General features: G+C 55.6%; 1 protein-coding gene across 1 annotated transcript in view; it reads right to left on the reverse strand.

Moving 5' to 3' along the window:
• Positions 1-4,036: 4,036 nt before the first annotated feature.
• TGFBI (transforming growth factor beta induced) overlaps positions 4,037-16,004 on the reverse strand; it is a 28,273-nt gene continuing 16,305 nt past the window's right edge. The window contains exons 5-17 of the mRNA XM_064162176.1: positions 15,530-15,694; positions 14,641-14,787; positions 13,845-13,986; positions 13,106-13,318; positions 12,830-12,967; positions 12,267-12,412; positions 11,739-11,875; positions 11,098-11,228; positions 7,344-7,468; positions 6,163-6,265; positions 5,891-5,970; positions 5,244-5,268; positions 4,037-5,095 (exon numbers count right to left, since the gene is read on the reverse strand). Of these exons, the coding sequence (XP_064018246.1) occupies positions 5,043-5,095; positions 5,244-5,268; positions 5,891-5,970; positions 6,163-6,265; positions 7,344-7,468; positions 11,098-11,228; positions 11,739-11,875; positions 12,267-12,412; positions 12,830-12,967; positions 13,106-13,318; positions 13,845-13,986; positions 14,641-14,787; positions 15,530-15,694 (1,605 nt within the window). The 3' untranslated portion in view covers positions 4,037-5,042. The remainder of the gene's footprint in view (positions 5,096-5,243; positions 5,269-5,890; positions 5,971-6,162; positions 6,266-7,343; positions 7,469-11,097; positions 11,229-11,738; positions 11,876-12,266; positions 12,413-12,829; positions 12,968-13,105; positions 13,319-13,844; positions 13,987-14,640; positions 14,788-15,529; positions 15,695-16,004) is intronic.

Below are 16,004 nucleotides of genomic sequence, written 5' to 3' on the forward strand. Positions count from 1 at the left end.
GACCCTTCAGCTTCGCTCAAGCCCTGCCTGGCCTCTGACACACGCAAATGCTCTTCCCCTCCCGGCTCTCACGGAAGGCAGCAGAGGGCCCTGGGGCAGGTCAGCTCCAGCCCCTCTGTGAGCCCAGCAGCAGCGCTGTGGCTGCCCAGGCTGCTGGAGCAGCACATGTCTGCCACTGCAGCACTGCGTGGGATCTCTCCCGGGACACAGCACAGCCCTGCTTTTCCTCTTGCTTTAAATGCATTTGCAGAAGGGCACTGGAAAGGAAAAGCATTTTCTAGGAGAGCTGCCCTGGCTCTTGTCTGAAGCTGCAGGTGAGCAACCCCCCCAGGTCCAGCTTCCCCAGCAGGAGGTCACACCCGCTTGCTTTTGCAGCCCCCCACAGGTGCTGCTCCAGCCCAGCAGAGCACTGGTGCTGAGCCAGCACAGGAGCTACCCACCAGCATCAGCCCAGGCACGGCCACTGGGCAGCAGCAGGGTCTCAGGGCTCAGCAGAGCCCGTGCTTAGGAGCTGTACTTTTCCAGTGCATACATTGACTGATTTTGTTGAACTGGAGCCACTGTGAGTGAAGGAATCCTTCTGAGAGAGTAAACAAGGGCAGCTCTCATTCCTGCAGGGATCCAACAGACAAACACTCCTGACTCCAGGGGGGAAACAAGCAAGAGGCAACTCCAAACGGCTCTCCTTGGCCCTCAGGTTACACAATCGTTTGGGCTGGAATAGACCTTTAAGGTCACCAAGCCCAAGCCTTAACCCAGCACTGCCAGGTCACCACTAAACCATGGCCCTCAGCACCACATCTCCACTGCTTTGAAACCCCTCCAGGGATGGGGACTCCACCAGTGCCCTGAGCAGCCTGGGCCAGGCCTTGGCAACCCTTTTGGGGGAAGAAAGTTTTCCAAATTTCCAACCTGACCTTTCCCTGGTGTGACTTGAGGCAATTTTTGCTTGTCCTGTCACTCGTTTCTTGGAAGAGGAGACCAAACCCCTGCCTTACTGCAGCCTCCTGTCAGGGACCTGCAGAGAGCAATGAGGTCCCTTCTCAGCCTCCTTTTCTCCAGATTGAACACTGCCAGATCCCTCAGCTGCTCCTCACCAGCCCTGTTCTCCAGACCCTTCAGCAGCTTCATTGCTCTTCTCTAGACCTACTCCAGCACTTCAAGATTGTTCTTGGATTGAGTGGCTCAAAAGTAACCCAGTAGTTAAAACCCAGCAGCCTCACGAGTGCTGAGCATGGGAGCATGGCCACCTGCCTGCTCCTGCTGCCCACACTAGGCTGCTTCGGGCCAGGATGCTGTTGGCCACCAGGGCACACTCTGGCTCATACTCAGTATTTAACTCTTTTTGCCCCAGCTCTGAGGGAGTTCCTGCAGAGGACAGCAGCAGTCACACCCACTCTAGGTTTCAGGTGGAAATCCTCTGCCAACACGAGAAACCCACCAGTGCAAGCTGGTCATGTGCTGAACCTCCCAGGGCTGTTTGCCAGCAGCAGGATAAAGCCCAAGTGCTGTTCGGTGCACAGCTGCCCCAGGGATGCTGCAGACCCTCACCCAGCTGCTGTCTGGAGTCTCCTGGAGCTGTGGGATGAGCTGGGTACACAGGGGAGCCCCAGCTCCTCCATCCCACCACATCCCTCAGCTGGGCTCGTGGGAGCCCTCTGCCCCTTGGCCAGCACTTCCCCAGGGCAGTTAAGTCTCTTCTCAGTACCAGAAACTTCCTTCTTCCTTTCACTTCCACCTTTTGTTGCATCAAACAAAAACAATAAAGCATTTTTCAGCAAGTGCCAAGTTCTGTGTTCCCATCATCTCAGCACTCCTCATTTCCCCATCTCTCCTCCTGCTTCCTCCCATTGCACCCCTCGAAGGTTGAAGCAGTAACATCTCACTCTCCTGGGTGGGATAGGTGCCAGCACCCACCCTCACTTCACAGGGGTGAGCATCCAGCAGGGAAAGCATCTCCAAAGTGTCCCTGAATCAAAGCAGGAGATGCAGGCTCTGCTGACCAGCTGCAGCAGCTGAACCATTGCTGATGAGCTGAACCATCTGCATAACCCTCTCTAAGCACAGCAAGGTGAGAAACCATCTTGGAGTAGGGAAAGGGAAGGACTTAAGTCATCTCAAGAGCTTCAACCAACATCAACTCTCATCTGGAGACACAAAGATCCTGGGATGGGGATTGTTCCAAGAAGAGAATCCATGAGAAAGGGCCTTGGAATGGCTTCCCAGGGTGTGGGATCCCAGGCAAATTAGAGAGGCAACACAACATCCACAGCACTGCAGGGAGCTGCTGCTGGCACCCCACAGCAGCCAGGATGGAGCAAGAGAAGCAAGGGAAGGAGCACTGCCAGAAGGCCAGGAAAGGTGAGGGGAGTGAGGGCCCAGCAAGGGAACTGGGTTAGAACCATAGAATCAACCAGGTTGAAAGAGAGCTCCAAGCTCACCCAGCCCAACCTAGCACCCAGCCCTGCCCAACCAACCACACCATGGCACTAAGTGCCCCAGCCAGGCTTGGCTGCAACACCTCCAGGCACAGCGACTCCACCACCTCCCTGGGCAGCCCATTCCAATGCCAATCACTCTCTCTGCCAACAACTTCCTCCTAACATCCAGCCTGAACCTGCCCTGGCACAGCTTGAGACTGTGTCCCCTTGTTCTGGTGCTGCTTGCCTGGGAGCAGAGCTCAACCCCACCTGGCTACAGCCTCCCTTCAGGTAGTTGCAGACAGCAATGAGAGCTGCTGTAAGCTCTGCTGGGACTTGTAACCCTGAGTCCCCCTCAAAGCAAGCCTGGCAAGGTCAGGCCACAAGCAAAACCCTGTGCAGATCATCCCTGCAGCCTCAGTGCCTGCCCAGGGCTGTGCTCCCAGGAGGTGAGGGCTGCTCACTCAGCAGATTGCACTTCTTGTGACTGCTAAGCAGACCTCAGCAAGGTCTCCCCTGCTTCTCTCTACCCAGCCAGTTTCATACTGCAGAGACACTTAATTAGCCACCAGGCAAACACCAGGAAAGTCCCAGGCAGAGGCAGCCACCGAGGTGCAGAGCAGCTCCACATTCCCCCTTCCCGCGTGGTAAAAGGCTTTAACGTCACTTACCCAGGAAGCATCAGAGGGGGCAGCAGCAGCGAGGGAGAGCAAAGAGAGTAAACGAAATAAAACAAAACAGAAATGCCCAAGCTGAGAAACTGCAGTGGAAAAGAAAAAAGCCAAACTCTGCCCTGGCAGCTCCATTTGCCACTACTGAGCAAGAGCCAAAGCAGGCTTCCCTCCACTCCCAGGCATTTGTAGGAGTTGGTAATTAATTGTTCTAATTACCAAACCCTGAGCCCCCCACTCCCTGCCAGCTGCTTGCCCTCCTCTTCCTTGGGCTGCCTGCAACAGGTGGCTCAAAGGGTTCCTCATCACCACTCCAGTCGTAGCCAAGAGGGCTGCAGCATGTCAGGAGAACAGGAAGGTGAGAGGGGAGGTTGGGGAAGGGCAGTAGAAGAGCTGGGCAACCCTTCAGCCCGTGGGGCTGTGCAAATGGCTTCACAGCAGCTGGAGTTCCAGTTTAGGCTCATAAAGGAAGAAAAGCCACCAGTGTGCAGGGCTTTCTTTCTCATCCAGAGCAGGCAAAGCAACCTGGGGATTGTATTCTACACTTGACACCCATTTTCTCCTCAATTTCCTCATGCTGCTGGGTTCCACCAAGGTAACAAGAGGCCAGGGAGGGACTACAGGAGCTCTACAGGGGTGAATCAGTGCTGCCAGCATCCCAGCACAGGGTGCTGGGCTCCAGCTGCGACCAGAGGTGGCTGAAGATCCAGTGAGAGGGGTGTGCGTGGCTGCCCTGGGTTCCATGGAGTGTGTGACAGGGACTGCTTGTGACAGCACCACCAGAAAGTGCTGACAGGCTGGGTCAGGGAGAGGAAACCCTGTGCCCATCCACTCTGCTGTTAGGCTGCTGCAGCCAAGCCTGGCTCCTTGCCAGCCCTCCAAGACCAAAGGGTGCCCTGGGGCCCTCCAAGGCAGAGAGAAGCCCCAAGGAAGCTGCCACACCACTTTGCCAGGTTTGTGTTTTTGATTTTATTTTTGATTTTTATTAAAAAAACCCAAACCAAACCAGAAACCCAACCAAAAGGGAGGCTTCAGCCCGGGAGAACTCTCCTGTCAATCTCATGACAAACTGCAGCACAGGGGGAAACCAAAGCCCAAGGAAGGCAGCAGAAGAGACCAGCCCGAGCAGCCGTGATGGAGCTTCTTCTGGCTCCACAGAGAGGCTGCTCCAGCTCAGGACTTCGTGGAGGGCTTTTCCAGCACGGGGGCAGAAGGAAGCAGATGCTTGTTTAAAAATAAACCAAAACAAAAGCCAGGACCCAATAAAAAATTTGCTTGGGTAGTGGTTAGTGGATTTAATAAATTCACTTCCTCCAGAGCGATTTGCCCAGGGCTGCTCAGAAAGCTGAACAGACACAATTCCTGCCAAGTCACTCTGCCCAAAATGTCCCCATCCTGGCCCTGGTGTGGAGGGGCTTGCTCAGTCAGATCCTAGCTGGCTTCCTGCTTTGGGAGCTTGGGGTTTGCAGTGCCCAGAGGCACAGCTGGAAGCCTGGAAACGAGGCTTGAATTCAGCCCCTTTTGTTCTCCCCAAGTGAAACAGCACCAAGCTGAGCTCCAAGCATCTTCCTGAGCTCCTGAACCAGAGTGGAGTGGAGCACCTGCCCTCAGGTGTGCACATCACCCCCAGAACTGGGAATGCTAAAAATGCCAAACTAGTGACTGATTAAACAAACCAACCCCCCCCAAACCAAAACAGAGGAGACAAGGAGTCAGCCCAAACCCTGCCCTCGGTCTGGGAGCATTAAGGTCCAAACCCAACGGGAATGGTTTAAAATATATACACACACACACACATATATATATATGGCTTTCCACTCTTCCTGCCCACTTCATGGGCAACAGAAATAAACTTAAGGGGGGTATTTGGCTTTTAAAAACGACTTTGTCCTGCTCTGCCAGCCAGGGAGGATGGGATGCAGACGGCGGCTGTGGCTGCTCAGGGCGTGGCTCAGAACCCAGCCGAGTTCTTCATCCTGGCTAGCAGCCGCGAGTAGACAGGAGCTGCCAAGGAGGAGATGGAGCTGGGTGGGACAGGCACACAGCACCTCCCTGCCCCCGCCCCTCCGGTCGTGTCACACCTTGCTTGGAGCGAGACAGCAAGGGACAGGGACATGCAGTGGGAATTAGAAAGGAGATAGAGAGGGTTTACCTAGTCGAGGATTCCTCTGAGAAACCTGTGTGGAAGGAGAAGAGAAGGTTGGCATGGACACAGCAAGCCCCTGGCAGCTGTCAGGACAGTTTGCATCTGGCTGTATCTCTCCCCAGTCTCCAGCAGCAATGGCTGAAGTCTCTGCTGCTGGCAGCTGACCATGCCAAGGTGGCAGGCAGAGTGTGCTGCATGCTGCAGGCTGCACTCTCCTGCAGTAAGTAAATCATGCAAGAAGAGAGGATTGCTCAGACAGTCAGGGAATGGTTTGGGCTGGGAGAGACCTTAAAGATCAGTTAGTTCCAGCCCCCTGCCATGAGCAGGGACACCTTCCACTAGACCAGGCTGCTCAAGGCCCAACCTGGCTTTGAACCCTTCCAGGGTTGAAGCCTTCACAGCTTCTCTGGGCAGCCAGTGCCAGTGCCTCGCCACCCTCATGGGGAAGAGTCTCTCCCTGGGGTCTAAGCTAAATCCAGTTCCTCCCAGGCTGAAGCCATCTCTGGTCACGCTGCCAGCACACAGCCTGGCAGAAACTGCCACCTCAGGAGACACACAGCTCCCTGTCTGCGGGAGCTGAAGCCTGGCTCCCCCAGCCCCTGCCACCAAAGGGCCTTTCCAGCAGCTCTGCAGTGAGAGCCTTTGTCTCTTACCTTGGATAGGGCAGATGCCTGCTTGAAGATCTCCAGCGCGGGGTCCGCAGGCTCATCGCCTCTCTCCTGTGGCCTGGGAGCTGCGGTGGGACACAGACAGCTGTGAGGTTCCCTCCGAGCACACAGGCTGCTCCCTGCCACTCTTTGGGGCTGCCAATCCCCTGGCAGAGCCATCCCCTTCCCTGCCCAGAAAGGACTGGCAGCTGCTGCTGCTCCCCGCCAGGGCAGCTCTGCTGCAGCCTGGCTCTGGCCACTGCCAGCCATGCACTCACCCTGTGGCTGCAGGACGGAGTTGATGGCATAAATCACACCGTTGGTGGCCATGATGTCACTCTCAGCCACGGGCTCCTTGTTGATGTGTATGACATTGTTCTTCTGCTCAGGGGAAGAGGAGAACAGCAGAGGCTGAGGGACTGTTGTCAGCAGAGCATTACAGCTCTATTAGCAAAGCCCTCCCTTTGCATTCCCTCATGCCCTGGGTGGCTGCAGCTGTTGCCATTCCTCTTGCCACCAGATTATAGCCTGAGCAGATGCCTCTGGAGCGTGGACCTTCTCAGTGCACAGGCTGGGAATGCTGTCCCATGGCAGCAGAGCACAGCCACCAGCTCCATGCTGCTGCTCACACCAAGGAGAGCTGTGGCAGTGCCATCATAGAATCATCACCTAGGTTGGAAGGGCCTCCAAAGCTCATCCAGTCCAACCCCCCTGCAGCCCTGTCCAGCCTCACCTTGAGTATCTCCAGGGATGGGGCCACAACCATCTCCCTGGGCAACCTCTCCCAGTGCTCAACCACCCTCACTGTGAAGGACTTTTTCCTAGCACCCAATCTGAATCTATTCTTCTCTAATTGCAACCTAGGGAGAGGGGAGATCAGGACTGGACATGGCAAGGGTCTATTATGCAAGCTGGCCAACTCAATGCCCTTGGAAACCCTTGGCCTTGCCACCTCTGTCCTGCATTTTCTTCCTTATGCACAGAGTAGGTCTTGAGTTTTTCTGAGGGCCTCTTCTCTCCTGAGCAGAGCTTGGCCATTTCCTGAGAGCAGTGCAGAGTTTTGAAATGGAATTACTCATCTGAGTGAACCCTGCTGTGTGAGGGGAGCCCATGCAGGGCTGGTCTGGGTTGCCCTACAAAAGATGTGTTAGCTGAACAAGTGATTCATTTCATTTATCTATGCCTCCCCCACCCCCCTCCATGACTCAAGACTGAATTTATAACAGCTCCTGGAGATCACTCACAGTTGGGCTTCTGAGGAGAAAGCTGAGGCAAAGCACATTTCAAGACTGCCAGCTTGCTGAATTGGACACGTGGCAGCAGTGCCTCTGCTCCAGCCCAGCGAGCCCGGGAGGGGTCCCCACGGCACCCAGGCCAGCCCAGGACACACTCTGACCCTCGACGTGGCCCGCAGAGCACAGCCCCAGCCGTGCCCGCCCATGCCAGCTGCCTCACTCACCATGCTGACTTCCAGCTTGTCTCCCTGCATGGACTTCAGCCTCACAAGGGCACCAACGGCACCGCTCACCAGGATCTCATCAGCCACATGGAACTTGAGGATGTTGGCAAGCTCCTTGGCATTACCTGGGGGGAGCATAGAGTCATAGAGTCATGGAGTCAAGAAGGTTGGAAGAGAGCTCCAAGCTCACCCAGCCCAACCTAGCACCCAGCCCTGGCCAAGCAACCACACCATGGCACTAAGTGCCCCAGCCAGGCTTGGCTGCAACACCTCCAGGCACAAAGACTCCAGCACCTCCCTGGGCAGCCCATTCCAATGCCAATCACTCTCTCTGACAACAACTTCCTCCTAACATCCAGCCTAGACCTGCCCTGGCACAGCTTGAGACTGTGTCCCCTTGTTCTGTTGCTGGGTGCCTGGCAACCCCACCTGGCTACAGCCTCCCTGCAGGCAGCTGCAGACAGCAATGAGCTCTGCCCTGAGCCTCCTCTGCTGCAGGCTGCACACCCCCAGCTCCCTCAGCCTCTCCTCCCAGGGCTGTGCTCCAGGCCCCTCCCCAGCCTTGCTGCCCTTCTCTGGACACCTTCCAGCACCTCAACATCTCTCTTGAATGGAGGAACCCAGAACTGGACACAGCACTCAAGGTGTGTCCTGAGCAGTGCTGAGCAGAGGGGCAGAAGAACCTCCCTTGTCCTGCTGCCCACACTGCTCCTGAGCCAGCCCAGGATGCCATTGGCTTTGCTGCCCACCTGGGTACACTGCTGGCTCCTCTTCAGCTCCTCTCTACCAGCACCCCCAGGACCCTCTCTGCCTGGCTGCTCTCAGCCACTCTGTCCCCTGCACTTGGCCTTGCTCAGTCTCATCCCATTAAAGGGAAAGGAAGGTTTCCATGTGCCAAGCCAAGGAGCAGCAGCACCTGCTGCCCATATTTCATGTGCTGGAATGAAACCACATGGAAAAGACTCCGTAATTTCCTGGAAGTGCAAGGAGACAAGGTCAGGATGCCAGGACTGGGCAGAAGGACCTTGGCTGGGGCTGGTTAGGACACTGAGGCCATTCCTGTCAGGCAGGCCAAGGCTCCAGCAAGTCCAGCAGGACACTCTCCCAGTGTCCAAGGTCTTGTAATGATAGGATGAGGGGTAATGGGTTTGAAATGGCAGAGGGGAGATTCAAACTGGCTGATAGGAAAGGCTGAGGGAGTGGTGAGACACTGGCACAGGTTGCCCAGGGAGGTTGTGGAGCACAGAATCACCCAAAGACCACATTGGGTGATTCTGTGCTCCACAACCTCCCTGGAGGTGTTCAGCACCAGGTTGGGTGTGCCTTGTACATGAAATTCCTATCTCCTGGGGTTTTAATCTCCCATTCTCTCACTGTCCACACCATGAACTTGCTTCTGTTCTGCTTTCACATCCTAAGGAAGTCTGGGCCAGGGTGGGGAAAGACCCCTGTGAAATCAGGAACCAGACAGAGTGCTCTGGCACTTGCCAACGTCAATGCTGCCACCAGTGCCAGTGTCACTTGGCAATCATCCCCATGGCTGAAGCTGCAGCACTGCTGGGTGGGGAGGGGGGAAGGGCAGGAGCAATGTCACACAGATTCCCAGCATGGCAGAGGCTGGAAAGGACCTCTGGAGGTCATCTGGTCCAGCCCCTCTGCTAAAGCAGGGTCACCCAGAAGCACACCCAGGTGGGTGTGGAATCTCTCCAGAGGAGGCTCCACAGCCTCTCTGGGCAGCCTGCTCCAGGGCTCTGCCCTCTCACAGTGAAGATTTTTTCCCTTATATTTATGTTGAGCCTCCAGTGTTCCACTTTGTGTCCAGTGCCCCTCGCCTGTGGCACTGGCTGGCTCCATCTTCCTGACACCCGTCAGGATGCTGGCCTGAGCCACTCCCTGCTGAGTCTCTACTCATCTAGCCAGGCCTTGGGACAGACTTTAGGAAGAGAAGGTGCTCCTCCTTCACCACCTATTTGCCAGAAGAGGCAGTGCCATGCCCAGCATAGGCCAGCATCCCTCCTCCACCTCCTTTAGAGGATGCAGTGGCAGAACCCACAGGCAGCGCAGGGGTTCCAGGTGGCCTCCAGCTGCCACCCCAGAGCAGCCCCTTCAGCAAGGGGGACATTTCCTTCCAGTGCTTAGTTCTGACCACACTGGCAGCTCCCCCCCCTCCCCCATTCCATTTTTCTCTCGGGTGGCCACAACTGAGCCTGCATGTCCTCAGCAGCATGATTCACGGCTCTGGTCAGAGGAGTAACCTAAATATTTGTGTGAGAAAAGGAGGAACATCTGAAGTGCCCACATCTGGGCTGCTTCATCCCTGCAGCGTTTACACGAGCCGCAAGGCAGCTCTGCAGGCTGCACATCCGAGCAGCGCAGCCTGACGGCCCCAGCTGCTCTGCCTGCGCGCCACAGGGCAGGCAGCCGCCCGGGCAGGTGCCCCCGAGCCACGGCGGCAGCGGCTTGTGATCACCTGAGGACTTCACACTCCAACACCTGACGTTGTTTCCAACCACAGCCAGCTTCCAACATGAACAAAAGGAGAGCTCATGCTGGGTGGGAGCTGAGGCAGAGGGAGTTTCATTTCCCCGTGAGGGTGGCAGAGCCCTGGCACAGGCTGCCCAGGGGGGCTGTGCAGTCTCCCTCTCTGGAGCTATGCAAAACCTGCCTGGATGTGTTCCTGTGTGATCTGGCACAGGAGATGCTGCTCTGGCAGGGGGTTTGGACTGGATGAGCTTTGGAGACCCCTTCCAGCCTCTCTCTGATTCTCCAGAAGACTCAGACTGAACACTCCCAGTCTCTCTTTGCACAGCCAGCCTGCAGCTCTGTTTTCCAGAGCATTGCTCTTCATCTGTGCTGGACTGGAATAGTCACAGAAAGGCAGGGAAGAGACCTCTAGAGACTTGAGTCCAACCTCCCTGCAAAAGCAGGATCATCCAGGACAGGTCACACAGATGGGTCTTGAAAGTCTCTAGAGGAGGAGACTCTACAACCCCTCTGGGCAGCCTGCCCCAGGGCTCTGCCACCTTCAGAGGAAGGAAGTTTTCCCTCACGTTGAGGTGGAACCTCCTGTGCTCCAGTTTGTGTCCATTGCTCCTTCTTCTACCCCAGGACACCAGTGAGAAGAGACTGACACCTCCTTCTTGCCATGCTGGCTTCTTGGGGCCAGGCTGGGCTTCCTGCTTGGTCCATGCACATAGAGATGGAGCAACAACTCTATCCTTTTCCTGCTTGAACTTCCTACAGTGTATCTGGAGGCTGCATGGGGACCATGTTTTCTGTTTGCAAAGCTTCCTTTAGACCCCCTGCCCCCCACGTGCTTCACAAGCCCATTCTCACTTCTTCCCCCCCTGAGGGAGGCAGAGATCTCGTGGGTTCCTCTAGAGGCACCTCAGTTATCTTGCTTCCAGGAGCCAGCACCACTGAATTAGCCACAGTAAGTGTGTGGCACACACTACAGACACATCTGCCAAGCAGGAGGCAAGTGTAGACTCATGGCCATGCTTTGTGTCAGAACCCCAGCGTGGTGGAGGGTGGAAGAGACCTCTGGAGCCCACCTGGCCCAACCTGCCTGCTAGAGCAGGATTACCTGGAGCACATCGCACAGGGAGATGCCCTCAGCCTTTGTGTCATGAGCCCATGTGCCCAGCAGGCAGGGACAAAGAACGAGTTGTGGCAGGGCAGCTTGGCCAGCCCTGCCCACATGGCAGCACCAGCACGGTGCAGCTGTTCCTGCAAGGGCCCTAGGGATGCTCACCCATCAGCTTGTTCAGCTCCCCCTGGGGCATGGCTCGGAAGGCTTCGTTTGTTGGAGCAAACACCGTGAAGGTCCCTGGCCTGTTGAGGTTCTCCGTCAGACCTGCAGACTGGATGGCAGCCACCAAGGTACTGCAAAGCAAGCAGACAGCAAAGGCTTCACTGCCAGCAGCTCTCCTTCGGAAGATCACAGGCTGTGTTCAAGGGAAGACACAGCTGCATGTGGAGCTACAGCTGCAGCCTCCTGGGCTCCAGCACATCCATTAACCACAAGGTTGACTCAGTAGGAAATGAGCCTGTGAAGTCCAACCAGAACATGTGGGAAATGGCAAAGGGACCAGGGAATGCTGACTCCACAGGGTGAGGAGCCAGAGAGGTCTGGGCACAGTGGCTCTGATGGGCAGAGATGACTTCAGAGCCAGCTTCTCCCTCTAATAAGGGAGACCACACACTCCTGGCTCACAGTTCCTTCCAGGGTTCTTCAGGTCTCCTTCCTTACAATGCAGGGATCAGAGCATGGGTTTGATGCTCTTCTGATGCTAGCGAAATTACATACAGTCATGACAACAGCCCACAACAAACAGAAGCTGCTGTGGCAGCTCTCCTGCTCCTGACTACACTGAGGAAGAGCAGAGAGGTCACCTGAAGCGATGGTCTGCCTTGAGCACATCCATCACTGAGCCGGACGGGGGGGTCAGCAGTTTGTCCACGCTGAACAGGGTCCCGAACCTGCCCCTCTTGTCGTGCGCAGCGATGCAGGCGTTCTCGATGCAAAGGTTCTGCCAAGGAGAGCGCAGGGCACAGGCCTTCAGTGGCACGTGTGTGCTGGTCTGAGGCTAACTGGAACAGTTTAATGAGAGACATTAGGTGACAGGCTGTGAGAAAACAATGGGGATGCCTGCTTCACTCATAGCTTCACTGAGATGTGTAAGAGCAAGGACACAGGCACAGACGAGACAGAGAGGTGTCTGTGTTTTCTCCCTGGGCTTCTGCTGCTCTGTGTAACCCAACTAATCCCTCTGCTTCTAGCCTCCCAAACCACCACAGCATGCTCCACCAGAGAGATTTCTGTCCCTTCCACAGCGCTCAGCTGACTCTTTGTGGGTGGCAGTCCCAGTGTCAGAGGCACCCAGCACCACCCAGCTGCACCTGCACGCTGCAGGGACTTACATTGCGGTACACAAACACTCTCAGCTCCTTGTCCCCCAGGGTCTGCAGCTTCTGCCCGTGGTACAGATATTTAGAGGAGAGCTGGTCCTTGACAATGTGGTTGAGAAGCAAGTTCTTCATGTTGCTGTCGACAACGGGAAGCCCATCTGCAGTGAAAGGTGTGGGAGGGAGCAGTGAAGCTCCTGAAATGGTCACTGGGACACCAAACCACATCCCAGTACCGAGCATCTCCTGCACCAGTTCTTAACTGTACAGCTAGAGGCCACTGCCTGTAGCTGGGACACAGAATCAGAGAAAGGTCTGGGTGGGAAGGGACCTCCAACCCCTTCTGCAGTCAGCAGGGACATCCTCAAATAGATCAGGCTGCCTACAGCCCTTTCCAGCCTCACCTTCAATATCTCCAGGCATGGGGCCTCAACCACCTCTCTGAGCAACCTGCTTCAGGGTTCCAGCAGCCTCTGAGAGAGGGTTTCCACACTGTGCACTGAAACTTGCTTGAGGACTCTTTGAAGGTGATGTGTGGCCCCAGCTGAAGGAAGGGAGGGATTCCCTCCCCAGCTTACCTTTGAACACATCGTTCACTGGGGCAAGGAGGGTCACTCGCTCGCTGCCAGTCAGGTGAGAGGTGAGCCCAGCCTGCCTGAAGAAGTCTGTGGACTTGGAAACCTCAGATTCTTGTGCCAGCTCAAACAGAGTCTTAGCTGAAAAGAAAGACAGCACGTAGTAACCTCACTTTAAAGGTCACTACAGAACACCTACAGCCTTTCAATCCAGTGTTTCCTTGGCAAAACAGCCCAAAGGAAGGGCACAGAAAGAAAGATGCAGAGAGGCAGCAGTACCTGAGTCTGGGATCAGCAGCTCATTGACAAAGTGCACGACACCGTTGGTTGCCAGGACATCCTTGTTGGCAATGATTGGCTTCCCATTGAGGGTCAGCTCTTCCCCACTGCAGCCCACGTCCAAAGTGGTCCCTTCCAGGGTCTCCATGGTCAGGCCAGCAATGATGGCCTCAGCACACATGGCTGACTTCAGGATGTGATGGTTCAGCAGGTCTGTAAGAGAGGTCTTAGTGAGACAGGAGGTGACTGCAGCTTTTAGGGTCAGTGCTGAGGGCATTGCAGAAGAGGTGCAGTCGCTGGGAAATGTGCTACTTTTAATTCAGCAGCCTGTGAAAGGGAGTGCCTAAAAAGAGTCATTTTCCTGCAGCTTTGCCAGCTGTGGCTATTCAGCTCAGGTGTCAGAAGCTGTATTGATCAGATGCCAGTTTGCTTGCACCTTGCTGGGCTGACAGAAATCACCATCACCTACGTCAGAGCTAAAGGAAACCTCAGCAAAGAGACTGCTCCAGCTCCCTCCTCACCTCTGGACTCCACCCCCTCTCCCATGCCTACACATTTGCCCGGTCTGCATCCAGAGGAGTCTGGGCTGCTCGGTTTAAGCAGCTGGGCTCTGTTGAATCTGTTTGCTGCAGCTGTTGTCAGAGTATCAAGGAGCCATTCAGATGCCCTCGAGAAGGAATTCAGAAGAACTGAAAAACATACTCAGGGGTCCCAGCGGGCTCAGTAAACAAGCACTTACCCCTCAGGGCCTCTGGGTCCCCCAGGATCCTGTTCAGTGTTTCTCGTGGGATCTTCTCAAAGGCCTCGTTGGTGGGAGCCAAGAGCGTGTACTGGCCCTCGCTTTCCAGCAGGCTGTTGAGGTCAGAAGCAGCCACAGCAGCCTTCAGAGAAACAAGGAGAGAGGGCAAAAGACATTCAGCCAAAACACAGAGGTCAGCAGACACACACACGGGGCCAGATTTATTAAGACTTCTGTAATTTCAGAGGGCTCACAAAGACTCCTGAATGGTTTCCTTCAGAGCTCTGCTGCCTTTGTACGTTTGAGCCAGCCCCACGGTTCTCGTGTGCTCCAGACATTTGCCTACAAGAGCCTCTTTTGGCCAAGGCTGAGGGCTAGCTTGAGTACCCTGATCTGCCTGGAAAGGGCAATGGCAGTTCCAGTGAGCCACTCGCAGCTGAACCCCCAGCTGGGCAGCTGCGCCTGGGGAGTTGCCCCTTAACTCGGGCAAATACTGAGGCAAAGAAATGGACACTTGTCAGATGTGAGCAGCCAACACCTCCTAGGGCTGAGACTGGCATGGAAGGGTGAGGAGCCACTTTGCATCCCTCTGCTGACAGCAGTGGCAGGGTGACAGTCCTCCTCATAACCCCCTGCTTTGCTTCTCTTCTAAGGCAAAAGAAGCCACACTGGGACAAGGAGTTCAGCAGCAGCTTTAGAGTCACAGCAGCAAGGCGCTGAGCAAGGTCATCAGGAAGGTTCACTGGGGGTGGGATGACCTCGAAGGAGCCTTGGGGGACATGTGGGATGGACTCACCCGAAGAGTCTCCAGGCTATCCTCAGTCTCAATGATGTGCTGGATGGTGTTGGTGGTGGTGGCGATGACCTTGTCGATGACGTGGACCACCCCGTTGGTGGCATGGTGGTCAGCTTTCAGCAGCCGCGCGCAGTTCACCGTCACGATCTGCCGGGGCAAAGAGCCGCCAGGTGTGCTGGGTGCCAGCACAAAGCACAGCAGCTGCTGCTGGCCTGCTGCTGCAAAGGCAGCCAGCACCAGACTGCTGAGTGGGCAGGAGAGCAGTGTGGTTTCCTTTGAAAACGCCACAGAAAGAGTGAGGATGCTCCAACGAGAATGTTTGACAGGCTGCTCGGGCAAAGAGCTGTGAAAGCAGTCCCTGGGTTTGGCTACTCACAGGGAACTGGAGGCAGAACGAGGGGGAATGGCCTCAAGCTGAGGCTGGAGAGGTTTAGATTGGACATGAGGAAAAAGTTTTTCACAGAGAGAGTGGTCAGGGACTGGAATAAGCTGCCCAGGGTAGAAACACCCACACTGGACGTGTTTAAGGGTGGTTTGGATGTGGTGCTTAGGGATATGGTTTAATCTTGTAGAGCAGGGTTCTAGGTTGGACTTGGTGCTCCTGAGGGGCTTTGCCAACCTGCCTGTGTCTGTGATTCTGTGATACTCTACACCAGCAAGACTGAGAAAATAGAAGAAAGACTAAGAAGCACAGGACCATGGAATGACAGGGTTTGGAAGTGACCTCTGGGGATCATCTAGTCCAACCCCCCTGCCAGAGCAGGCTGCACGGGACAGCATCCATCTGGATTTGGAAAGACTCCAGGGATGGAGCCCAAGCAGCGTGCAGAAGGTGGGAGGCAGCAGGCAAGCAAGCCCAGTGAGGGTGGCTGTAGCAGAGCTGCCTTACCCCGTTGGGGTAGTGGTGGATCTGGATAGGCAGGTCCTGGTACATGGAGCTGAGCGTGGTGCCGTGCTTGAGGTCGTCGGTGAGAACTCGCCTGTTCACCATGTGGTAGCGCAGGGCGTTCAGCAGCTCGATGTTGACATTGCTGACTAAGGAATCCAGAGTTTCCTGAAAACCAGAGAAAGGCATTTTTGAGTGCTGAAGGTGACCAAGGCAGTTGTTAGAGAGAGACATGAGGTCTGCCTGCACCAGGCTGCCTCCAAGCTCCATGTGCGTGTGAAGTGATGCATTCAGCCCTAAGCCACCTGTGCAAACCAAGAGCTCAAGTTTCATCAGTCTTTATCTATTGCCTTACAACAGCAGCCAGCAGCTCTGGCTCCGCTCATCCTTGGCAGACAAAGAGATGATGGCAGCAAGCTCCAGTGCATCAAAATGAGCAGCAAGGCAAGCTGTCGAAGCCAAGCCTGGCTGGGGCCCT

This window comes from Pogoniulus pusillus, chromosome 22 (genome assembly GCF_015220805.1).
Source record: "Pogoniulus pusillus isolate bPogPus1 chromosome 22, bPogPus1.pri, whole genome shotgun sequence".
NCBI lineage: Eukaryota > Metazoa > Chordata > Aves > Piciformes > Lybiidae > Pogoniulus > Pogoniulus pusillus.